We start from the raw sequence: 26,473 nt of genomic DNA on the forward strand, positions 1-26,473 counted from the left end.
CAGCTCATCAGGGGCCTTAAAGCCGTGCTGCTTCATAATGGTAACAAGTACCCGTCTCTTCCCCTGGCTCACTCATTACACCTCAAAGAGGATTACAACAGCATCAAGTATGATGAGTACATTTTGGGGCTGATTCGTGAAAGTGATTTACAGTATAATCGTAAATCTCGAAAAACGACTCACATCTAAATCTTTTGTAGTCATTTTTGTATTACTTTAGTATAAATACATGTTATTTTGGATTCATATGTTGTATTTTTCTGACTATGAGAACAAAAAGACACAAATTCACCCGTTTTCTCATTGGAAATAGGTACATTTCAAAATATCACTGTTCTGGTCACAAAAGCAATGTTTGTGGGGAATAATAGCCATTTTCTATACTTTTGAGGCATAAGCAATTAGGAAATACCAGGTTATGAGCTGGTCTCATCTTGGTGCTCGACGGGGGCAAAGGAGCATGCTGTGGAACGGGAGGTCCTTGGGGGTTTTCCCGGTGAGACCATGCCCATTGAAATCCCCAAATCGCCTCCAGCGGCAGCTGAGCCAGCCTCGTACCTGTAGGTAGAAGGCAAAGAGATAACGACCACATCCAGGAATTACACAAGGATGGAAAGGCATCTTTAAAAAGACGCGTCAAAGGAGAGAAAGCCGCTGGAATGCACCATATATCCAACAGCATACGCTTCTTCAAGGTGAATGGACCGCCAGTGGGATTCAGCTCGCTGACACACAAGCTCTCGGCTCCGAAGAACAAATTGTGGCCGCATTCCAGCTCCTTTTATACCCGTATGTCTGGGGTTGTGGCATGCAAATTCCACCCACCATTTCTCATTGGCCTTTTCTCAAAGATTGAAGGTGTTTGGGGCTCCCAAGAGCAACCCCTTATGTCACTACATTACGTTGAGTGAGTGACAACGTCGAGTGAGTGACAGAAGGGGAACTAATGTTAAAAAATTTTACCCATTTTTAAAGTGTTACATTAAAAATTCTTAAAAGAGTTTTGTTTGTCATAATGACAGTGAATATTAAATTGCATCAAACCTCTTTGGTTCTCATGGAATCTCGCGATAAAATATTTTGGTCATTCAAGGAATATAGTGCAGTCCTATCTTACTTTAAATGTGGTTTAGTGGTGTTTTCTTTGTTCACTTTGAGTCACTAGTCACTGTCATTATGGCAAATAAGCCCTGTGAAGACTTTGTAAATTAACTAAAGCATACAATGACCAGCAGAGGGCATTTTTTCAGTGAATATTGGCTGAAATGTCAATCTGTTCCTTATTTCAAGCTATCATACAGCATAGACAACCTGTTATGTACAGGTGCACAAGTGGACTACTTTAATTATGCATTTATGGTCATTTTAGTCCTTTTTGGAGCTTCCTGGCCCCTGGTATGATGGCAGTATTTTCATTTTTGTTTGAACTATTCTTTAAATATTACTGAACTTCGGTAGTCCTTTTTGTCTTACTGTCTTTCCTCTGATCCATTGTTAATATTCACTCTCAAATGTCTATCTTTTATTTAATTTGGACATATACTATGGAAACCAGTAGTATAAAATACTACTAGTAGATCTCAAAAATGGGATCTTCCTTGTGTTGTGCCAAAAAATGACTCCCCACAAGATTCTTACTCCCGGCTAACTGATTGGTCCTTAAGCACAAAATCAACCTCTAACCAAAGTAGGGAGTCACTGTTTCCTATCCCTAAAGCCCACACCTACCCCTAAGGATACTAGGGAGTCAGAAATCGTCACAACACAGGGACTGTGCAGCATCACTGTGATCCAGACACCTGAATTATCACTTTAACAAGGAAAGTGTGCTTGACTATACCACACATTTGGATATATGCCAAGACATGATGCTCTTCCCCATCATTTGATTATTATTGAATTAATTACTATTGATATGATCGATTGAAAATGTATAGCCTTGTTTAATAGAGCAATGTAAATTGCACTTTTTTGTATATGATGTGGATGATTGTGTATGATGTACAATCTAGAACAAGCCAAATTTACATAGAAATAAGGCATGTTTTAGTTTAGAAAAGAATTACAATAACTTATAATTTTACAAATTTACAATAACTTAATGCAATTACTCAAGATGGACTTCAAAGACTTTGGTCATTAATCTTACAGTTCAAACACAATCGATGTTTAATCACTGACCCTTAACACTTAGTTTAATAATTTTAAACCATGATTTTACCTATACATAATTAATATTTACATTACATTCATAATGTTAGCCAGAGGGGAACTGGCCCCCACAGTGAGTCTGGTTTCTCCCAAGGTTATTTTTCTCCATTAATCTACATCTTATGGAATTTTGTGTTCCTTGCCACTGTCTGCCTGCAGCTTGCTCACTGGGGTTATTAATACAATTATCATTTAATTATTTTTAAACACTATTAAAAATCGTATTTTATCTAAATTACACAATGATGATTAATCGACTTTATAGACATTACAGTTTTATCGTCTGTTAATGCTGATATTCTGTAAAGCTGCTTTGAAACGATGTGTGTTGTGAAAGGCGCTATAGAAATAAAATTGACTTGACTTATAATTCATTTAAATACTCGAGATACTGCACAATTTCAGCACTGATAGCACCTGCTTAAACTAGATTGCAGGTGGTTAGTGAATAAGATGCATTTTTGTTTTTGTTTTTGCACTGAAAAACTGTTTTGTGAATTCACCCGAATGTGTCTTGCCATAAATGATACATACAGAGGACTTACAGAGGATTCCTGGTAAAAAAAAAAAGAAAAGTAGATTGTGCTGTATTTATGCCACTAACTGCTGCAATGTTTCAGGTTAACAGTGTGAATGAGTCATCCCCATCTGAAAGGCAGCAATTAATCCCTTAACCATGACTCATTCAACTTCACATCTTTTTCTAGCCTACTGACTGCCTCCCTACAGACTTGACTCATTCGAAGACATTTCATACTGTAGGTTGTATTATGCAATAATTCTGTTGTACCTTATAAGTTAAACTTTGTCAGTCATTCTATCACATTTTTGAGAGGAAGTATATTTCACATTTAAAATACAAAGAGACTAAAAGGAAACAATTAAGTCTATTGAGTGGTATGGGTTGGCATCATGTAAATATTCAAACAATTGGTTGGTCATTTTTTAATTCCATTGGACAGTATACTTATCATGGCAATGAGCCATTGGCATTCAAGAAATCAGTAAATACTAACTTTTTAATAGTTGTCTATCCACATTACAATCAGATACAAGAAGTCCTTTTAATCGGAAAACACACTTCACTTTCAACTACTAATGTACATGAATGGTTTCCAAGCCATAAAAATCAAAGTTATAGAAATGAAAACATGTCCTTGGTTAAAATGACTAATTTGTAGCAAAGAAGTAGACAAAAATAAACTCAAAATAATAGACAATGGCGGTAACAAACAGTTATATTTATTCTGTTTGCTGAAAATTAGACATGTTCCAAAAGAACAAACTGATCCATGCCATTTTTAATACTTCCTCTTTCCTTTCCATATATTGACAGCTCCAACCAAAAGCTTTTATAGTTTGAGGAAATTAACATTGCAATCGACACACTTCTGCAGTCACAATCAATGCCCTGTCCATCTATACCATTTTACAAAAGAAATTGGCTCTAGATTTATATAAATTCTTAAACAACTTGTAATTGTTATATATTTTAGACTTAATTTGCTCCAGTAGGCCTTTCTGAGAGATTAAATTAGACTAATAAATAGTTTAGAATACCTTGTGCTCAGTGTGAGAGGTTCATAAAATTAGAAAGCCTTTACATGTCCCAACTTTTTTACAATGCCAAATTTGAAAGCACTGGTTGATTGGGCAAGAAGTTTTTAACCAATTTATCATTTTTCACATTTTTCAAAATTTTCTTAGGTTTTTAATTTGTATGAATGGATGCTGCAAATATATGTAGCAAAACTGCGGGGTTGAAACAGACATGCAGCGTGATAGCACAACACAGCAGTGGAGCTACCAAAAAGCCAAATAGCAACACAAGAAATCCATACAAACCTATCACAGAAAGAAAGAAAAAGTGGCACTTACTCCAGAACATTAGCTAAAGCACATGGCACCTCATAAAGGGTTAGTTCACCCCAAAATGAATATTATTTTTAACATTTACTCACCCTCATGCCATCCCAGATGTGTCTGATTTCCATTCTTATGCAGAACACAAACACAGATTTTTATAAGAATATTTCAGCCCTCTAGGTCCATACAATGCAAGAGAATGGTGGCCAGAACTCTGAAGGTCCAAATATCAGATAAAGGCATCATAAAATTAATCCATTCGACTCAAATGGTTAAATCAATGTCTTCTGAAGTGATTCAGTTGGTTTTGGGTGAGAATAGACTAAACTGTAGTTCCTTTTTCAATATAAATCCTGATATCAGCAGTCTCTTTGGCAATCAGGATTTCAAGCCGATTACACTTCCTATAGTGCAAGCACCAGGAAGTGTAATTGAGCTTGAAATCATGATTGTGCCTAGAGACTGCAATGTCAAGATGTACAGTGAAAACAGAGTTATATTTTGGTCTGTTCTAACCCAAAATCATTTTGGATGGCTTAAGAAAACATTGATTAAACCACTGGAGTTGTATGGATTATTGTATGATGCCTTTATCTGATATTTGGACTTACTGAGTTCTGGCCACCATTCACTTGCATTGTATGGACCTACAGAGCTGAAATATTCTTCTAACAATCTCTAGTTTGTGTTTTGAAGAGGAAAGGAAGTCATACACATCTGAGATGACATGAGGGTGAGAAAATTATTAGAGCATTATCATTTTTGGAAGAACTATTCCTTTAATAGGCTCTGCTCCAATTAGTTTAATTATCAACTCTTAAGACAGTGACTGGGCTTTAGTGTACTCTTGAGAAAATGGAGGCTGAAGCAAGTCTTATGTGCTGTACAATGAGACGATATTACAGAATCCCACAGGCGTCTCTTGATGTCATTCTATTTTTGCCCTTGATATTGCAAGTGGTGATGTATTTGAGTAGAAAGGAGATAAAAATGGTATTGAGATGTTGTTGCTGTGTGAAATTGTGGCTTTAGCTGTCTGGAACACTTTGTGTTCTGTCAAGTAACTATTTATTGAATGTAGCAATAGACGGTGAATCATTTGCTTGTGAAAGATTTAGAGAAAATGTGTGCCTTGTTAAGATTTTTAAACAAGCAGTGAAAAATGATTGTAGGTTACATTGAAAATGTTAGTAAGGCAGCGATGATGAATCCGATGGTAACACACAGGGCCCTCGTAGACTTTATTTTTGCTTGAGTTTACCTAGTTACTTTTACTTTGTAATACAACTACTACTCATATATCCTGATGAGAACTGATATTGTACATCTATTTCACTTTTCCAATACTGGTGATGTTATAAAGCGTCAAAAACTATGAAGATCATTCAGGTTAACTTTTTTAAGGTACAAATTGAGGTTTAGTGTATTGGAGAAACTATTCTTGCTTACTTGATAATGTTTTCATTAGTATGCAGAATTCATATCAGCCACATACCATGATGCCCCTTAAGAATAAGAATTTGAGAGTCAGAAGAGTTAAGAATTACGAGTCAGAATTTGCCCTTTAGAACAGCTGAATAAATGTGATCGTAGTTTTGTTTTCTAGAAGCTATTATCAGCAGTTGGCACAGCTGTATATTTGTGTTGTATATCTTTGTTCAGAAGCACTGGTTACCAGTGTTGTAGCTTGATAATCTACAGCAGTGGTTATCAAGTCTGTTCCTGGTGGCCCCCCAATACTACACATTTTGGGTATCTCCCTAATCAAACACACCTGATTCAACTCATCAGCTCATTAGTGGAGACTCCAAGACCTAAATTGGTGTGTCAGAAAAGGGAGATATTCAAAATGTGCAGTGTTGGGGGAGGTTTGAGAACCACTGATCTACAGGGTACAGTTATGTTAAAGCCTTATCACCATAAATACTCTTGGTGCTCTTGGTCATTATAGACGAATGATACATATGCATCAGAGAAAGTGCAGTGTTATCTAGCTCTACTGTTCCTGGAACTGTAGTTTACTTTGAACCCATTTGAAACCATTTCACAGTTATCTAAACTTTAACATGAGTCGTTTTAGTGATGAAGCAGGGGGCAGAGGTCAGGTCTCTGCCTCTGGTTGGACGCTCTGCACCTTAGAGAGAGTGACGGGCACTTTGCCTTCTCCTGGGGTAGGAGCATGAGTGATTGGTTGAACGGAGGCCTGGATCTCAGCTAGACGCTCTTTGAAACATTGTTGCAGTCGGAGCTCTTCTTTCGAGGTGCCCTGAGAGCAAGCGGCCAGGAGCAGCCCCAGCGCCATACCGCTGCCACCCACGCAGAACAGCACGGCTCCAGCAAGCTTACAGGCATCCAGTGCCCGGTTAAAGCGCACAGCACGGCCATCCACAAACAGCAGCTCATCTTCACCAAAAGCTTCTAGACGAGGGGGAGTAGCATAGCCTACCAGCAGCACTGATAACCCGGCTGCCAGGATCAAAGCTCCCAGTGCGAGACAGACCTGAGATATATAGATCGAGAGAGAGAAAGTGAAAAATAACCTTATTATTTTAAGTTTTGAGTTTAGAAGGATTAGCATCTTGTGAAACATTGTTGTATACAGTACAAGTATACATTTATACTGGTGACATTTTTCTTGCACAGACAAAGCACATTTCTGACATCAACCCGATTGTTTTTATGCACATTAAGAAATGGTTCCAGAACAATTTCCTATTGAGCATGGTTAGGTACAGTTTGATTAAAAATGGCACTAGATTGTCTGCATTAGTTAACCATACTCAGGACAGATAACAATGCTGGTCTAATGCCTTTAGTAACATGGTGACTCATGTGGCTACATTCAAATTCTGATTTTGCAGCACCACAGTAGAAAAAGAAACTTCTGTGTAACCGAGATAATGAGATTGTATCAGCTCCAAACACCACAGTTTTGCAATGAAAACCATTCAGCCCAGTGGTGGAAAACCACAGATAGACTTAATTTCATAAGCAAACGAGAACCCGCTGTTGATTCTAATAGTTTGATGTTAGCACGTTGTTACTGTAAGTGATCACTATAGGAGAGTATGCCTAAACACTCATATATTTGGTCAAATCTGAGTAATAATTGTGTAATGTATCAATTTCATGTGTAGTTGCATTCCAAAATGTTAGACCACAATTTGTATCCCAATGCAAGAACGCATTGCAGTCACAACGTGGCCAGAAGGGGTGCCAACCACAGTGTGAACATCCACTTCTACGGTGAGTTCTCTCAAGTCAACTACTGTCATGGCAGAGCAAGAGTTTGAAGAGAATACTGCTGAGCAAGTATGGTAAACTCAATATATATAATGTAGTTTTCCTGAATAATAAGAAATCAGATTTCTTGGCTCAGAGTTTTGAAGTTATCTTAATCGCCCCTACAGTATTGAGGTTTGTTACTGCCACAGTAACGCAAGAATGAAAGTTATGTATGTCCAACTTGATCACGTGTTGGTCAAACGCTCGCATCTGTGTGCACACTGTGAGAAGTATGTCTCTGTCCTTATCCATGAAGGTTACATGTGATACTGCCTTGAAATTACCTTAAAATGCTGTCTAGATAGGAGTCTCTGCTCACTAAATTTTGGAGCAAAGCCATAGCCTGCCTGTTTATACTAAACTCAGGGCCAGCCCTATGCAAATTTTTCAAAATTGGCCCCCTACCTACTGGTACACCTAACCACACACACCCAACATCAATAATCAAGCAAGCTTAAACTGTGCAAACAAACAAGTACATTTATTCAAAATTATACAGCTTAAAAATGCAAGTTTACTAGCACAGGTGTAATTGCTTCGGAAGCACAACAATTTAAGATTATATATATATTTGTTTTGTTTTTTAACTAACCAAACACACCAATCACATGAAGAAATTAATAACTAACTTTAATGAAATTCCAAGACTGTTCAAATGAATAGGAAGGAATTAAATTATGAAATGAAAATTCATTCATAAATGCTATTTACACTTATTGAGAATAGTGATGACAAAATGCACCTGAATTGTCATGTATTGATACCTCGTTACTCCTTTAAATGCTGAGCACGGCAAAAGAGGGAGAGACCGTTCTCTTCCCAAAGCACAAAAGGTAGATTTGAATACAGGTCGCTTGTACTGATTGACACCTGTCATACTAATGTCGTCACACTACTTCTTAAGGAAATAAGAGTCAAATTTACAAACTTATATCTTTATGTGTTTTCTTTGATTATTATAAATTTTTTTCATAGTTTTGATAGGTTCAATTGAACAATTGGCATGCATAAGGCCGGCTGTGTGCCCAGTGCTATACACTCCAGGTCAAATAATTATTTGGCCACACTGAACCCTTTGGTCGCTTATTAGGCAGGACTGGCACTGATTGTGTATATTAAGATTAAGAACTACATTCCAATACGTTACATACAACCCCAATTCCAAGTTGGGACAGTATGAAAAATGCTAAACTGACCAATATTTGTATGATGTTTTACCATATTTTTTTTTTAAACTCCAAAAAATTTGGGACAGTCGAGTGTTTACTGCTGTAAAACATCACCATTTCTTCTAATAACACTTATTAAGCATTTAGGCACTGAAGACACAGTTAAGTTTTGAAAGTGGAATTTTCCTCCATTCATCCATTCTGCAGGTCTTCAGCTGAACAATTACATGGGGTCTTTGTTGCCATATTGTTCGCTTCATAGCGCACCACACATTCTCAATTGGAGATGGTCAAGACTGCAGGCAGGCCAATTTAGCACCTGCACTCTCTGCTTATTCGGCCAGTATGTGGTTTGAAGTTGTCCTGCTCAAAATATCGGGATGTCCCTGGAAAAGACAGTGCTGGATGGCAGTATATGTTGCTCCAAAATTTTTACATATCTGTCTGCATTAATGGTGTCCTCACAGATGTGCGACTTACCCATGCCATGGGCACTGACACACCCCTGGCCCATACAGACACTGGACTTTGGACCTGACGCTGATAACAACTTGGATGGTCCTTTTCCTTTTTGTCCTTGACGTAACGACTGTTTTTTTCAACAATTATTTGAAATGTGGAATCATCGGACAGAAAATATGGTTCCACTGTTCTTTCCATCTAAGATGAGCCCAGAGAAGTCAGCAGGGCTTCAGGACAGTGTTGATGTCTGCTTTGCATAGTAAATTATAAACTTGCATCTGTGGATGCAGCAGTGAATGGTGTTGACTAACAAAGGTTTACTAAAGTAATCCCAAGCCCCTGTTCATGAAATCCATTACAGATGAAGGATGTTTTTTAATACAGTGATGTCTGAGGCATCAGAGATCATGTGCATTCAGAAGTTCATTTTGCCCTTTACACACTGGCATTTGACCATATTCCTTGAATCTTTTTACTATAGTGTGCACTGTAGAGAGTGAAATGCCCAAAATCCTTCCAATTTGTCTTTTGGGAACAATGTTCTCAGAGTGTTGGATTTTTGCAGAAGCATCTGTTGGCAAATTGACAAGCCTTGAATGATCCTTGACTATGCTGTTTTTGGAGGCTTCCGTATACTATGACATCTCCTGTTTCACATTGTCTTGTTATTTTAACTTGTCAGATTGTTATTAGTCTTAAATTGCCCCTGTCTCAACTTTAATGGAGTGTGTTGCAATCATTTTACTTTAAATTACTGTACTTTAAATAATAATAAAAAAATATAATAAATTCACAATGTAAAACATCATATAATGTGTAGTTGTAGCAAAGTGAATATCATTTACAAATCACAAATTTTTGTTTTTATCTGCATTTTTCATACTGTCCCAACTTTTTGGGAATTGGGGTTGTAGACAGCTGTGTATGTCAGGTAAGCAGACTACTCACCTTCCAGAGGACAGAGCTCCAGCGGCTAGGCGATCTCTGTGTCTGAAAATCTTCATCACGCTCCCAGATGGAGGCAGTGCACTCCTCGTAAAACTGGTGCAGGTAAGAATGCACACCATAACCTTGTTTACCGCTGCTGAGCGCACCACTGCCATGCTCAGCATTATCCGACCCACAGATCTCTGAGCAAGAAGTCATCCTTCACATCTACACACACGCATAGACACAGACACATTTTGTTATGCAACATCAAAATATGCACAAATGACTGTTTTGTAAGTCAGCCATTGCTGGAACATGTCTTAGCACAAAACAATTCCTTGTATCCCTACCAACAATGTAATGAATAAGATATCATTATGATCTTATTGTATGTGAATATGAAAAATTGTATTCAAATTAAATTAAGTTAATTTCAATCTGTTCTAAAGAAAGGAAAAAAAAAAACTTAGGTCTCTCCAACTAAAACAATATTGTCAGGGTAGAGACCAGGAGATCGGAGGTAAGTGATTCAAATGCTGTTTATTTCAGGTGATAATCGTGTAAGGTAAGTATATGGTGAATCTTCGGGTGCAGGTGAAGATCGTAGGATGTACAGAGAACAACAGGTAAGCCAGATAACCTGCAACGTAGTAATATCACTCAGTATCAGTTCGTTAACCCCTCTTCTCTTCTAGGGGTGATCGGGGCCATTTGATCAGATCTCGGACATGGGCTCAGGAATCGGGTGGGAGATCTGGAGATGGCAGAACAACAGTGCATAGGGTTAGCATGAATCAGGTAAGGAAAATAGGATACTCAGGAATTCAGAGTTGACGGAGATTTCAGGATGCGGGAAGAAACGGTCTGTTCCTGTTGGAGGCTTGACAAAGACTGGAATCGTGGTGAGTGTTCTTATGAGCTGATTGATGATGTGATAGATGATGACCTGGTGTGTGTGATTAGTATTCTGGGGAGAGTGATCTTTGAGTGGTGGATTGGAACAAGCTTGACTGATTCCTGACATTACCCGACCCCTCCAGGGTCCGCGCCAGCAGACCTAGTACCTTGACGTCGTGGGGGTCGACCTCGAGGTCGTGGAGCAGGCCTTTCAGGATGTTGTTCGTGGAATTCCGTGAGTAACATGGGGTCGAGGATGTTCCTTCGAGGTACCCAACACCTCTCCTCTGGTCCATAATCCTCCCAGTCTACCAGATAGTCAAGTTGACCACCTCGACGTCGGGAGTCCAGGATTTCTCTAACAGTATAGATGGAGTCGGTTTCAACGGGGGGTACTGGGGGATTGTCATCCTGAACTAGGTCTGTAGAGGGAACAGAAACAAGTGGGTGATGGGGTTTCAGAAGTGAGACGTGGAATGAGGGGTGGATGCGATACTGGGCCGGCAGACGGAGTTGGTAGGTGACTGGGTTAAGTTGTCTTACGATGGGAAATGGACCAATATATCTTGGACTTAGTTTGCAACATGGTAGCCTTAAACGAATATCTCTGGTCGAGAGCCAAACCAGTTGTCCAGGCTGATATTCGGGAGCATCACGCCGATGAACGTCTGCAAAGCATTGTTGACGGTTCAGGGCTTGTTGGAGATGATGATGGGCTTGGTTCCATACCCTCTCACTGTCTTGGAACCAGGTGTTAACTGCAGGGACTTCTGATGGCTCACCGGACCAAGGGAATAATGGTGGTTGGTAACCTAGTACGCATTGAAACGGTGTTAGATTAGTGGAGGTTTGTCGAAGGGAGTTTTGAACATACTCTGCCCATACGAGATATCGGCTCCAGAGGTGTTGATTAGAATGGCAGAAGGTACGGAGGAAACGACTGACATCCTGGATCTTCCGTACCGCCTGACCATTTGCTTGTGGGTGATACCCTGAAGTTAGACTCACCGTAACATTCATTAATGCAAAAAATGCTCGCAACACCTTGGAGATAAACTTCGGTCCTCTGTCTGATACAATATCCTCCGGAATGCCGAAATTCCGGAAGACGTGCTCCATAAGTAGTTCGGCGGTTACAAAGGCTGTGGGTAAGTTCTTCAGGGGAATTAATTTGCAGGCTTTAGAAAAGCGATCAATGGTTACCAAGATACATGTATTCTCGTCTGAGGGAGGAAGGTCTGTTACAAAGTCGACTCCAATGTGCGACCAAGGTCGTTGTGGAACTGGTAAAGGCATGAGTTTTCCAGTGGGTAGGTGACGGGGGGTTTTGTTCATGGCACAGAGGATGCATCCTTGGATGAAAGTCTTGATGTCTTGGATCATGTTGGGCCACCAGTAGCTGCCTGGAGAGTGGAATAGGTTTTGTTAATTCCAGGGTGACCTGTGCCGACGGATGAATGTGCTGAGGAGATTAGTGAGGTACGAAATTCTTCGGGTACGTAAATCTTTCCGGCTGGACACTCTGGAGGGCTGGGTTGGTGTTGGGATAGTTCTAGTAGCTGTTCATTTAAGTCCCACTGAATGGGATTGACAAACATCTTTTCGGGTAGGATATTTTCAGGTACTTCGTGGGAAGTTTCGGGGGCATGGAGACGGGACAAGGCATCGGCTCGGACGTTCTTCGAACCAGGGCGATAGGAGATCCGAAAAATTGAAACGAGTATAGAAGAGTGCCCATCTGGCCTGGCGTGGGTTAAGTCTCCTTGCCTCTTTCAAGTACTGAAGATTTTTGTGGTCTGTGAGAACCAGAAATTGATGTTTGGCTCCTTCTAGCCAGTGTCTCCACTCTTCTAGAGCAAGTTTAACTGCCAGGAGTTCTCGATTGCCAATATCATAGTTAACCTCTGCAGGAGATAATTTGTGAGAGAAGAATGCGCAAGGCATGGGTTTGACTGAAGAGGCAGAGTATTGTGACAACACAGCTCCTACTCCTGTAGTGGAAGCATCAACTTCAACAATGAACATTTTTTCAGGGTTTGGATGTTGGAGTAATGGGGCTGTGGTGAACACGGTCTTGAGAGATTGAAAAGCCTGTTCCGCCTCAGTGGTCCAGAGTACTGTCTTTGGGTTTCCCTTGAGCAGAGAGGTCAGAGGAGCAGTAAGCAGGCTGTATTGGTGAATGAACCTCCGATAGAAATTCGCAAATCCAAGAAATCGTTGTAATTCTTTAACAGACTGCGGAGCGGTCCAGGAGGTTATGGCCTTGGTTTTGCGATCATCCATCTCTACCCCTTTTTCACTGAGGTGGTAACCGAGGAACTCGACTGAGGTTTGATGAAAGAAGCACTTCTCTGCTTTCAGGAACAGGGAGAATTCACGCAGCCGTTGGAGTACCTGAGAGACATGTCGCTGATGTTCCACCAAGTTTCTGGAGTAGATTAAGATATCGTCTATGTAGATTATTTCAAATTGATTCAGGTAGTCTCGGAAAACCTCATCCATGAAACTTTGGAAGACTGAAGGGGCGTTTACCAGACCATATGGCATGACGAGATATTCGTAATGTCCTGCTGGGATGATGAATGCGGTCTTCCACTCGTCCCCCTCTCGGATTCGAATGAGATTGTATGCACTTCTCAAATCCAGCTTGGTGAATAACTTGGCTTCTCGAAGTTGTTCAAGAGAAGAGGGACCAATGGAAGCGGATAACTGAACTTGACGGTTATCTTGTTTAAAGATCTATAGTTTATACATGGGCGCAGACCTCCATCCTTCTTCGGGACAAAGAAAAAACTGGCAGCAGCGGGTGAGGTAGAGGGCCGAATATAACCTTGTTTTAACGCCTCTCCAATGTACTGTTGCATGGCTTCTTGTTCAGGGATAGCTAGAGAGTAGATTCGCCCCTTGGGGATGGATTCTCCGGGAATCAGATTGATGGCACAATCCCAGGATTGATGAGGTGGTAACTTGGCAGCCTTGACGGGATTGAATACATCCGAATATTGAGAGTAGCATGAAGGGATGGATACCGACAGGTTTTCTATGGGGCTTTCAATGGAAGTTGAATTCATTGGGATGGCATCGGGTAAGTTAGCGACAGAAGAGACTGGGAGTTCAACACTCGTGGATGAGCACATGCAACCCCATTTCAATACCTTACCAGATTCCCAGTTGAAGTTAGGTTGATGTCGTATAAGCCATGGGCGGCCAAGGATAATATCAGTCTGGCTATTCTCAAGTATGAAAGGTTCAAACAGTTCATGGTGGGTGTCTTCAATACAGAGTAGAATGGGTTTGATTTGAGAAGTGACGTACCCCTGATTGATGGTTTCACCAGTTACAGCATGGATGGAGTATGGCTTGGTGGTGGCGGATTTCTGGAGTTGGAGTTTCTGACAGAGCTGTCCTGAGATGAAATCTCCTGCCGACCCGGAGTCCACAATGGCGGTAGCAGAGACATGGAAACTCGTAGATTTTAGAATCACTGATATCGTTAGAGGAGCTGATACAGATACGGACGTGCAGACGGAACTCACAAGCATTCTAGGAGGTCGTGTAGGGCATGAACGAAGAAAATGCCCTCCCATTCCACAATACAGGCATAGTCTCAATTCTCGACATCGTGAACATTCTGTTTGAGACAGTCGATAGGCATCCACCTGCATCTTCTCTACGGTCACTTCGGAGGGGCGTTTATCGGGATACTGAGGTGGTAAAAAGGTGGGTTGCTGGGCTTCGCGATAGCAGCCTTGAGATCTTTGGTGCACACGGAGAGCTTGCTGTATGAATTTCTCGACCCCCAGGCTATCATCAAAAATCGTGAGTTGAAGGCGAAGTGCAGGATTCAAGCCACGTCGGTAGACGGAGATGAGCGCCTTTTCGTTCCACCCACTGGCGGAGGCTAGAGTGCGGAATTCTAGTGAATATTCAGAAACTGATTTCTTGCCTTGATGTAATTGTAATAGTTTATCACTGATGGATGAATCATCTACTGGGCGCCCGAAAACTTCTTTGAAATGGTTTACGAACTCCTGTACAGAGGAAGTAACGGCAGATTCCTGCATCCACAAAGTTTCAGCCCATCTTAATGCAGCTCCTGATAACTGTTGAATAATAAAAGCAACCCTCGACTTTTCAGTGGGATATAACTGGACTTGCTGTTCTAAAGCGAGTGAACATTGTAATAGGAACCCGTTGCAGTCCTCCGCCCGGCCGGAGAATGGCGCTGGACGGGAAGTTGGGTTGGCGAAGCAAACCAGAGAGGAAGCGGGGTTTGCGGAAGTACTGGGATTCACAGCGGCGGCTGGCGGTTGTGCAGGATTATCAACATTACGAGCAGATTCCATCGCGCTGTTTTTCTTCCTTTTTTGGGTCAAGCCTTCTGTCAGGGTAGAGACCAGGAGATCGGAGGTAAGTGATTCAAATGCTGTTTATTTCAGGTGATAATCGTGTAAGGTAAGTATATGGTGAATCTTCGGGTGCAGGTGAAGATCGTAGGATGTACAGAGAACAACAGGTAAGCCAGATAACTTCCAACGTAGTAATATCACTCAGTATCAGTTCGTTAACCCCTCTTCTCTTCTAGGGGTGATCGGGGCCATTTGATCAGATCTCGGACATGGGCTCAGGAATCGGGTGGGAGATCTGGAGATGGCAGAACAACAGTGCATAGGGTTAGCATGAATCAGGTAAGGAAAATAGGATACTCAGGAATTCAGAGTTGACGGAGATTTCAGGATGCGGGAAGAAACGGTCTGTTCCTGTTGGAGGCTTGACAAAGACTGGAATCGTGGTGAGTGTTCTTATGAGCTGATTGATGATGTGATAGATGATGACCAGGTGTGTGTGATTAGTATTCTGGGGAGAGTGATCTTTGAGTGGTGGATTGGAACGAGCTTGACTGATTCCTGACAAATATTGTATTTAAATTGTAATTTTAAATCTAATTTGTTGATAAAATTCTGATCTTTAAACACATTTAGGATTTTCAGTAGTTTTCACTTTTTGTGATGTTTAGGTAATGCTTATATGTATGCATTTGACACTTCTATCCGAACCAACTTCCATTCGGTGACAACATTTAAACAGTAGGGATGTGCCCGAGGCCGAATACCCTATTCAGAAAGTAGCAATGACTTCAAAATGAATAATAATATAAATATACATTTATAATTAATATAAAAAAAACATTAATTTGACTGATAATCCAAGAAACACAAACATAAAGTGACATTGAAAAATTAACATCTTCTAAATTACAATTAATTTATGACTCTTTGCAGCCAATATTTCTAAAGTGTAAACCTTATGATTGAAAATGCGCACTTACATTTACATTTACATTTATTCATTTTGCAGACGCTTCTATCCAAAGAGGAACTTACAAAAAAGTGGTATGAAAAGTGTCATATTGCAAAGTTTCACTAGCATCAGAATAGTAGCATTCAAAACAGATTAAAGTGCAACAATAAATAGCCGACCGCAAGATTCTAGTGGCCGTGTAGCTTTGCAGAAATTATTTTAGGAAGCTGGAGCAGACCCAGTGACTGTTCTGTATGCCAGCATCAGAGCCTTGAACTTGATACGTGCATTAACCAGCAGCCAGTGAAGAGAGACAAGAACATGCGCTCTTTTTGATTGACTTAAGACCAGACGTGCTGATGCATTATGGATCATTTGCAGGGGTCTAATTGCATATGCAGGGAGGCCTGCAGTGAGTACATTACAGTAGTCCGGTCTAGACAAGTGACTGAACAAGAAGTTGCTCACTTTGTGATTTCAGATCGGATGGGCGCAGTCTTGACTCCGTTTGCGGTCTCTGTTAATTGTTCATGTCTGGAGCTTGTCAAGTGTAATATTAACTAAGATAAACATCATGTTCACTTTCCACTTATTGAAATGCCTTTGTTAATATATCACACAATTCACATGTGATTCCCATGTATTTATTTATAGCCTAAACCTGAGCATGATGTTAAATTCCTGACATGAAGTGATGATTTTACTTTGGAGCCTGTCTATCTGTCTCTTAAAGTTGACCACATTTATTCACATCAGTAATTAAGGTAATTAACTGGTTAAATAAAAAAAAAAAGTATTCATCTATTCGGAATATTATGTAAAACAAAGAAAATAACTTCCTCTGTCTTGTTTCTTCCTGTTCTTCTTTAAACTGTGCTAAATTTGAGAATGTTAAGTATTCTTGAGATCTGAAAAGGCGCTGTTTTTATGTAACATTATTAGTGGTAGTATTAGTATTATTATTATTATTTAACTAAATTATGGTGTCCTGTCATAAAAATTCCCGATAAACTTAAGGGACTTTCACCTGTTTGTACAATGGGATCTCATGAGAATTCACATGTACTCTTATGTTTGGTTCTATCAAATGCACATTCTCTTACGTTTGCATAGACACCAAAACGTACAATATTGACATATTGATAGCATGCATACATCATTATTTTACATATTAACACCTATAGAAATGTACAAATATTTATGTGAATTGTTTGAATTGCTTAATATTGAAGAATTTATAACAATACAACAATAGTTAATTACATTTAATTTATAATCAGTGAGATTAGTGAAATGCTAAATGTATATATTGTATCAAAAATGATTGCTACCGTACATTAATCTACTTGATACATGCTTTTATAGTTTGGAAATGTGGCTATGTTTAGAGGTTAGGGCAGGGTTAAGGGATCCAAAATATCTATAAAACTGTCACGATACACACACAAAAGGTTAGGATCCAAGTGCATTTATTAGGGTAATCCAAAATCCGTAGTCAGCCAGGCAAGGGTCAAAATCCATACAAAACAGTCCAAGAAACAAGAAACAACGGGACAAGAACTTCGAGGTGCTGGTAACATTAAACAGACATTAAGCAGAGGACTCGACAACTAACACAGAAACAGACAGGGTATAAATAGACCAGTGCAAACAATGTGAGTGGGAACAGCTGTGTGTAATGATCAGTGATGAGTGACAGAACAGGATGATGGGAAATGTAGTATATGAGGAAATGTGACGATCAGGGAAAGAACTTCTAGAAAACCCAGGAAACAAACCAGACACTGTGACATAAAACAGTATAAATGTACAAATATATTTATAATCGATTCATGTGTTTCAATCATTTTAAGTTGCTAAAGCTGTAAATATTTAAAAAACAATTGTTTAGATGCTTTCAAACATCCATATTGTACATTTTAGTATCTGTTCAAATGTAAAACATGTACGTTTAATGTTACAAATATTAACATACAAATGGCTACATATATTAATGACATATATTATATTCATGCTGCTTTGTAGGCTTTATTGATTCATTACATGTCTTTTACTGTTTGAATTTGTATTTATTATTCACTGCAAAATGTGTACTTCACATTTCACATTTTACTTGAAACCTCTTGCCTCCAGAATAATGTTGTTATAGAAGCACAGACAAACAAAAATGTTTTTTCATGCAGATATTAATATCTGAAATACCAGGAGAAACCACAGTTAACAACATTTTCCACAGTTAATGTTGCCAACAAATTCAGCTTCATCTGGTAAGAAAAAAATATATAATTGTAAAATAATAATAATAATTATTAGGCTATTATTATGAAAAGGCATACACAAGGCATATTTTATTAATAGAAACTGTAAACGTCGGAGTAACATGTAAAAATGGCCATTTCATTTAGTTGTGACACACTATTAGTTTAAGAACCACCCACACCCGGTTCTATCCGAATACAGAGACAGATGCATATCATTTTGTCAAATTAACAAATACAGATACAGATAATGGTTTCGGTGCAGACCCCTATTAAACAGTATGTTTGTTTCCAGGGAATCGAACCCATGACCTTGATGTTTCTAATGCCATTTCCACTGTAGCACTGCAATGTCAACAAAGTCACATTGTGACAACAAATGAGAACTTGATGACAGACCGTTCATCACATGTCCACGATTGCTCAGCAAATACAGCCTACAAGCTAATGATGTTGGATCAGCACTGTAATTATAATGATTTTAATTGAATCATATCAGTTCAGTAAATAGTGCGCAGTGATTGATGAAATACATTTTACTATTTGGAACACTATTAACATACTATTATAAACATTTCATTCTTATTTTCTAGAAAAAATTTTTTTTAAGTGTATTCATTTTGACATAATAGCCCTATTGCAATCATAAAAAGAAAAAAAAATCAGTCAATGTCCATAAAATACAGCAAAGAGTTCAAAACAAAACCATAAAATATAAACTGTGCTCAAATTACAAGATGGTTATAACATAGACTGAATAATCTAATTATGATGAGCTATCGGCCACTCGTGTTAAACACAAGTGTCGTACTAACATCCTGAGACACTGTGTCACTTTGCAGTTTGACAGGCACATGCAGCAGAACATCTGTTGTACGATCAGAATGGTCTGACTTTGGCACTGTGCCTCAGTCGCTATGACACACCATATATCTGCACAGAATGCTACCAGCATGCTGAGAGATAGATCTGATTGCTCTCTCTTCCTCTGTCTTTTTCTCTAATATTTCTCTGCTGATGACATTGATGAGCTGTGGGATATGTTGAAATGCTGCAAGCTTTACAATGAGAGTTATTGCAACTGCTGATGTTCGGATATTAATATTTCCAAAAGTATGGTTTGTATGGTGTGAGCACTGAGCTTAAGCAAGAAGAAATGAGGTTGTTAGCTTCCTGCAGAGAGCTGTAATTAAATCTGGGGTCTGTGTGTACCTGCTGAAACTGAATTGGAAATTACTCTGAGCTTTCCCTCAGCGTTTGAATGAGCCCCTCTCTCTGTCTCTGTGTGTCTGTGTATGTCTCGCTCCCTCTTTCCACAAGATCTGTTTGTTTTATTTTGATGTTTATACTCATTTAAGTGATGTCATAAGAATACAGAGATGCCGAGTACAGGGGAACTGAAGTCACATTTCTCTATAATTGGTATAGTTCAAATTGCATTACTTAAATGCAAGCAAACTGCTACAATTCAGTACATGTGATTACAGTATGCACAGTACAAGTCAAGTTATTTTGCTACAGTTATGTCTTTCATGGAGCAATATTGATGAGAAAATGCACAGTAACTGTTGTAGAATATATATATATATATATATATATATATATATATATATATATATATATATATATATATATATATATACATATTTTTTAAATATACACTGGCAGCCAAAAGTTTGGAATAATGTACAGGTTTTGTTGTTTTGGAAGGAAACTGTTACTTTAATTCACCAAAGTGGCATTCAACTGATCACAAAGTATAGTCAGGACATTACTGATGTAAAAAAACAGCACTATCACTATTTGAAAAAAGTCATTTTTGATTAAATCTAGACAGGCCCCTTATCCAGCAGCCATCACTCCAACACCTTATCCTTGAGTAATCGTGCTAAATTGCTAATTCTGTACTATCAAACACAGCTGAAAGCTTTTTGGGTCATTAAATGAAGCTTAACATTTTCTTTGTTTTTGAGTTGCCACAGTATGCAATAGACTGGCATGTCTTAAGGTCAATATTAGGTCAAAAATGGGAAAACAGAAACAGCTTTCTTTAGAAACTCGTCAGTCAATCATTGTTTTGAGGAATGAAGGATATACAATGCTTGAAATTGCTTGAAAGATTTCATACAAAGATGTACACTACAGACTTCAAAGACAAAGGACAATTGTCTCTAACAAGGACACAATGAGATGTGGAAGGCCAGATGTGCAACTAAACAAGAGGTTAAGAACATCAGAGTCTCTAGTTTTAAAAATAGACACCTCACATGTCCTCAGCTGACAGCTTCATTGAATTCTACCTGCTCAACACTAGTTTCATGTACAACTGTAAAGAAAAGACTCAGGGGTGCAGGTCTAATGGGAAGAATTGCAAAGGAAAGACACTTTTGTGGCAAAAAGAAGAGGTGGGCAAAGAAACACAGACAACAGATAATTGGAAAAGAGTGTTATAGATCTTAAACCCATTGAGATTTTGTGGGATCAGCTAGACTGTAATATCTTTCCATAAGAGCAAAATCTGTACATTATTCCAAACCTTTTGTCATTCAAGTACAATTTACGTTACCAGCATAACAATTTGGTTGAACTGAAAAATTGCACTCAAGCTGGCATTGACTCCACAAGTGTGTGCAAAACCTGATGATCCATGTTATTCCAGTATGATTTGAGATTATTCCAAAGAGCATTTTATGTGCTTGAATGAAAACAAGGAAATCTGATTTTTTTTTTTTGTACAAAAAGTCACAAAGTTCCTTAGATTTGATCAGTGATCTAGAAATCTCGAATTAGTGTAGAGTATTACATATTTCTTAATAATTTAACATTATAATGTTTCTGCTTAAAATAAAAATCTAGACTATTAATTATATTAATTAGATATAATTTATAGAAAAACGAATATGTGTGTGTGTGTGTGTGTGTGTGTGTGTGTGTGTGTGTGTGTGTGTGTGTGTGTGTGTGTGTGTGAATAATACAGTATGCCTGCAAATATGAACAATATTTGCCAATTCTTAGTTTATGTGTAGAGCAAGGTTTTCCTCTAAACTGTTGTCGCTGTCCTTGGTGCTGAATCCTGCCAGCTGTATAACGCCATACATGACGCCATCCTGAGATCTGATGTTCCTGAACAGTCTGAACACTCTGTTCCATAGAGAATACACTGTCTCGAGTGCTATTACATTTCATTATAGATCTCTAATTATAATAACCGCCTATTAATAGCTTTTGCCATGTCCTATGTACCTGTGTCCTATTTTTTTTTTTTTTTTTAAATGCATATTGTCGTTATGATCCGACATAACAGCACCAATATAATTTTTCAGCGATCTAAAAAACTATATTAATTATTAGCATAGATGCATATTCAACCAGCGGTGACAGTCTAGCCATCAAATGACACGTTCATTACAGATCCTGCAAAACTCACACCTTTAAATACACGATGTTATCGGTAATAACAGCTACCGCTGTGACTCTGAAAGGCTCCGATAAAGCAGCGTTTAGAATAAAAAAGAATGAACGTGAATACCTGTCATAACCTGGCGGGAAAGTGATCGCAGGCTGCTGTTCTTCACTCTGCTCCCATCACTCTGCGCTCCAGCCGTCGATGAGCCTGACTCAAACCAGCTCACTGCTCATGCGTCACACGAGGTTGTGTTCTTGACACAGTGTGTTAAAAACGGAAGCGTTATTGAGCCACCTGGAAAAGTGTGTTTGTGTGGGACCTTCAGGGACATCACCCTCAGATTTGCAGGAGGTGCAAATTCTTTATTAAATGAATGAAGGTAAACTGTCATTCAACAGATATTAAAACAACAAAACAAAGCAAAAAAAGCTCTGTGGCACACCCATTAGTGAAGACTGAAACTAGTTGTCACACGTTTTAATCTCGTGAATATTTCTCAGGATAGGTTTATTTTTGAAAGTGACATTTGTTTCAGTCACATACCTTGAAGTCTTAACTAAAACAGCTATTAAACATGTCTACTGTTATTGCAAGGAAAGTGATATAGATATAGATTTAAAAAGTTGATCTGGAACAATGGAAACTGCTGTTTATTAAAACTCATTTGACAAGAGGACATTTTTGTATATACAGTTGGTCTATATCTAAAGTAAGTAGTAATAATAACAACAACAACAATAATAATAATAACACTAATGGTAAAAATATGAGTTTATCAGCATAAGCTTAAATCTTGTAAACTGTCCATGCCTGTGATATTTCTGTATATAGCATTGACATAAACACATTTAAACACAAATTAAAACAGCAAAACATATAATACAACATTCTAGTAATCAAATTAACTGAGAGTTTAAAAAAAATCAAAAAGAAAAAAAAAGTTTAAGAACATATTTTTTTTTTGTGCAGCAAACCAATTAAAAATCCATGTATTCAAAGTTCTTCAATGACTCTAGTGATTCACTAAAAACAAAGAGCTTTATGTGGTAATGTCTAAATGAACTGGCTTGATTAAAGTCAAAAATATTTTCTAACATTACTGAATCAACCCGAATACATTAGGTTACAACAACAAAAAACATTTTAAGGGTGAGCTCAGGTAGAAATGGCTCCTTAAGGTAACAAATTCAGGTTTACACGTTTTACTGTGCACATATAGAGCATTGCACCGATGTTTAAATTGTTTTTCCTTGTTAGTTCTTAGCCATTTTTCAGACATTGTTTTTCCAAAGAAACATACAGGTCTCTAATTCAAGGAACAGTCTCCATGGAGCAACCTTGGAACATTCTTAAAATGTGCAATTCAGAACTCATTAACTCTTCACTTCCTGTGTCAGTCCTTCTTGGATTAAACTTGCAACATTTTAATTAATTGCAAAAATTATTAACCATTAGGCCACCACCACTTTAAGAAATTTGCATAAATAGATATAAAGTTAGAAATAAGGATATACAAATTGTAGGGTAAGAGAGAGAGAGAGAGCGAGAGAGAGAGAGAGAGAGAGTATTACATGCAGTAACTCGTTTAGCTGAATATCAATGGGTCCAAAACAAGATCTAGGTTAGTGTGTGTTAGTCTCTATGTTAGCTATAAGAGAGCAGGGCCTTCTATGCATCATTGCTATCATTGTTTTTTCTGCATAACCTTAGGAGAGACCAATCTCAAATAATACCTCTTTATTATCTTCAATATTTCTGCTAGGTAGCACACAGAGCAAATGGGGTCTGCTGATTCACAGATTTTTCTCCTGTGATCTCACATTTCTCCTCTAGAGATTCAGGATAGATCACAACAGTGTAACAGACTGTGCTCAGAGATCTCAATTTAAACATTTCATATCAAACTCTCCCCAGACTTATTTTTTGAGGTATGCTATCCACATGAATTTTACATCACTGCTTTCATGAATTTTACATGACTTATTTGTCAACAAGTGTCTCATTTGTGTCTTTTTCACTTATCTTAAGGAATTTTAGGAGAAACAGCTGAGACAATGTTTATAATGAAATTAAACATCCAGCAGGACCGGTTAATACCGGTTTATACACGAATAATAGCATTTCATAGAGAAAGTTAATGACACATTAATCGCCATAAATAACCGCTTTCTGTTGGAAATGAATTTGGCCAAGTAGATCAACTCAAAGCCCAGTGCCCAATTGCAACAAATGCAATTTAAGTTAAGAAAAACAAAGTTTAAATTGTAAGGGCATTATCACTAAGGTTTTCACAAAGGAATAGTTCACCCAAAAAAGAAAATACTCTCATTGTATACTCACCCTCATGCTATCCCAGATGTGAATGACTATATTTCTTCTGCAGAACACAAATGAAGAGTTTTAGTAGAATATTCAGCTATGTAGGTCCATACAATACAAGTAATTGATGGCCAGAACTTTGAAGCTCCAAAAATCACTTAAAGGCAAAATAAAAGTAATCCAGTCAACTCCAGTGGTTTAATCAATGTCTTCTAAACCGATCCAATTAGTTTTGGGTGAGAACAAACAAAAATATAACTCTGTTATGTCACTGTACATCTTCCCATTGCAGTCTCTAGGTACGATCATGATTTCAAGCTCGATTACACTTCCTAGAGCTTGACTCAAGCTCAGAGCACTAGATGGCACTATAGGAAGTGCAATCAAGCTAGAAATGATGATCGCCAATGAGACTGCTGATATCAAGGTTTACAGTGAAAAGGGATTTATGTTTTGGTCTGTTCTCACCCAAAACCAATTGGATTACTTCAGAAGACATGAATTAACCCACTGAAGTCTTATGGATTACTTTTATGCTGCCTTAATGTGCTTTTTGGACCTTCTGAGTTCTGGTCTCCATTCACTTACATGAGAGATGGGATATGCTTCTAAAAATCTTTGTTTTTGTTCTGCAGAAGAAGGAAAGTCATGCACATCTTGTATGGAATGAGGGTGAGTAAATGAGAGAATTTTCATTTTGGGGTGAACTATCCTTTTAAGGGGTTTATTGCAACTGGCTCCTGCCACTTAGTCTAGTTCTTTTAGATCTATGAAATGACCGTACATCTATAATGTTAATGGCACAAGCTGCTAATCAATATTCTGTAATTAACAATGTAAACAAGTGCTGCCTACAGAGGTCTTATACTGTTCCTCACGAACACTTGTCTGACCATAGTATTCCCTACAGACTTATTTTATTCCAAATGTTATACATCTCCACATCAGTGAATTATTTACACCCCGACAACTGATTCATTTATTGTGTGCTTTAGGCCACACAAAATGCAATCTTAGTATGTTTACAAATGACTAATCAATAGTGTTCTTTTCAATCAAATGTTCTTACAACTTGTACCATGCCGAGTTTGACACTGTTGTCTGTTCCATATTGAATTAGGCAGCAATCAGCTCTGTGGCAAGCAGTTTGTCTGCTTCTGGCATACATTTAGATTTATCTATCTTTCCACACTGTTTTGTAACAGAAAAACTATTTTTTATCCCCAAATGTTAGAGTTCTTGCATATATATGCATTACATTAGCAAAAGTATGCGAACCCCTGACCCCCTAGTTTGACAATTTCAGCAACAACCATTTCAATAAAATTAAGCATCCTTATACAACATTTTTAGTTGAAACATCTTATTTTGGTCTTCAGGTTCCAAGATATTAAAAGAGCAGCTCTTACCTACTAATTATGACTGTCAGATCAGATATGTCCTCAAACCATAAACATGAGCCCATAAATCTATGTCCCTGTCCACCATTTAATTTCCCCAATACTAGTGATAGTATAGAATCTTTCATCTTCTTAACAGTTAAACAATTTCTTGTTCAAACATTTGGAACATTCCAAAGCATAATTGTATGCATTATTTTTGGAAAATGCAAAAAGCAACTGCTGAAAATTGCATTTCTTCCTGCGGGTAGCATGGAAATACAATAGAGCACTGTGTTCTGTTTATACCAGCTGATCTCAGAAAAACAATGCATGCTCCATATGGGTGGGGTATAATGTAATCTGCACTTAATTTACATGAGCATACATTTATTTAACTGTCACTTTACAAATGAGGAAATCCACAAGTAATTCATAATAAAGATATATGCTTTTTTCCATTAAAGGGATAGTTCACCCAAAAACTTAAATTATGTAATAATTTACTGGTATATCCCCTCATATTGTTCCAAACCTATAAGACTTTCTTTGTGCATGGAACACAAAAGGAGAAGTTAGGCTGAATGTTAGCATCAGTCACCATTCACTTTCATTGCATAAAAAAAGTTATATCTGGAACAACATGAGGAAATGATTCATTTTTGGGGGTATAATTTGGCTGGAGTTCAACTTGTAGAGCCTGGTGCTACAAATGGCAAGGCCCTGGGGAAAATGAATGAATGAATGAATGTCTATCCTCCAGCCTGATCTCATGAAAATTACATTACCATGGCAACATTTTTGCAAAACGAAATTAGGTGCTTCATTACATGTTTTGCTGCAGTTTCTAAGTGAAATGTCCAGCGGGGGGCACCAAAAGCGAGTGAAATGGTGTCGTAATCAGGATTTATAAGGTGAACATAAGATGGAGATTTTTATGAGTAAAATGTACCAATAGTGATCTAAAATCAAATAAGAGGTGAACAAAAC

The 26,473-nt window shown here is 38.2% G+C and overlaps 1 protein-coding gene across 1 annotated transcript; it reads right to left on the reverse strand.

The window, feature by feature from the left end:
• Positions 1 to 5,944: 5,944 nt before the first annotated feature.
• Positions 5,945 to 22,034, reverse strand: LOC127657992 (neurensin-1-like). The gene is made up of 3 exons (XM_052147041.1): positions 21,909 to 22,034; positions 9,942 to 10,148; positions 5,945 to 6,577 (listed from the first exon to the last, which is right to left on the reverse strand). The coding sequence occupies exons 2-3, from the start codon at positions 10,137 to 10,139 to the stop codon at positions 6,179 to 6,181; spliced, it is 597 nt and encodes a 198-aa protein (XP_052003001.1). The 5' UTR covers positions 10,140 to 10,148; positions 21,909 to 22,034; the 3' UTR covers positions 5,945 to 6,178.
• Positions 22,035 to 26,473: the final 4,439 nt, after the last annotated feature.

The sequence above is a fragment of the Xyrauchen texanus genome, chromosome 17 (genome assembly GCF_025860055.1).
Source record: "Xyrauchen texanus isolate HMW12.3.18 chromosome 17, RBS_HiC_50CHRs, whole genome shotgun sequence".
Taxonomy (NCBI): Eukaryota; Metazoa; Chordata; class Actinopteri; order Cypriniformes; family Catostomidae; genus Xyrauchen; species Xyrauchen texanus.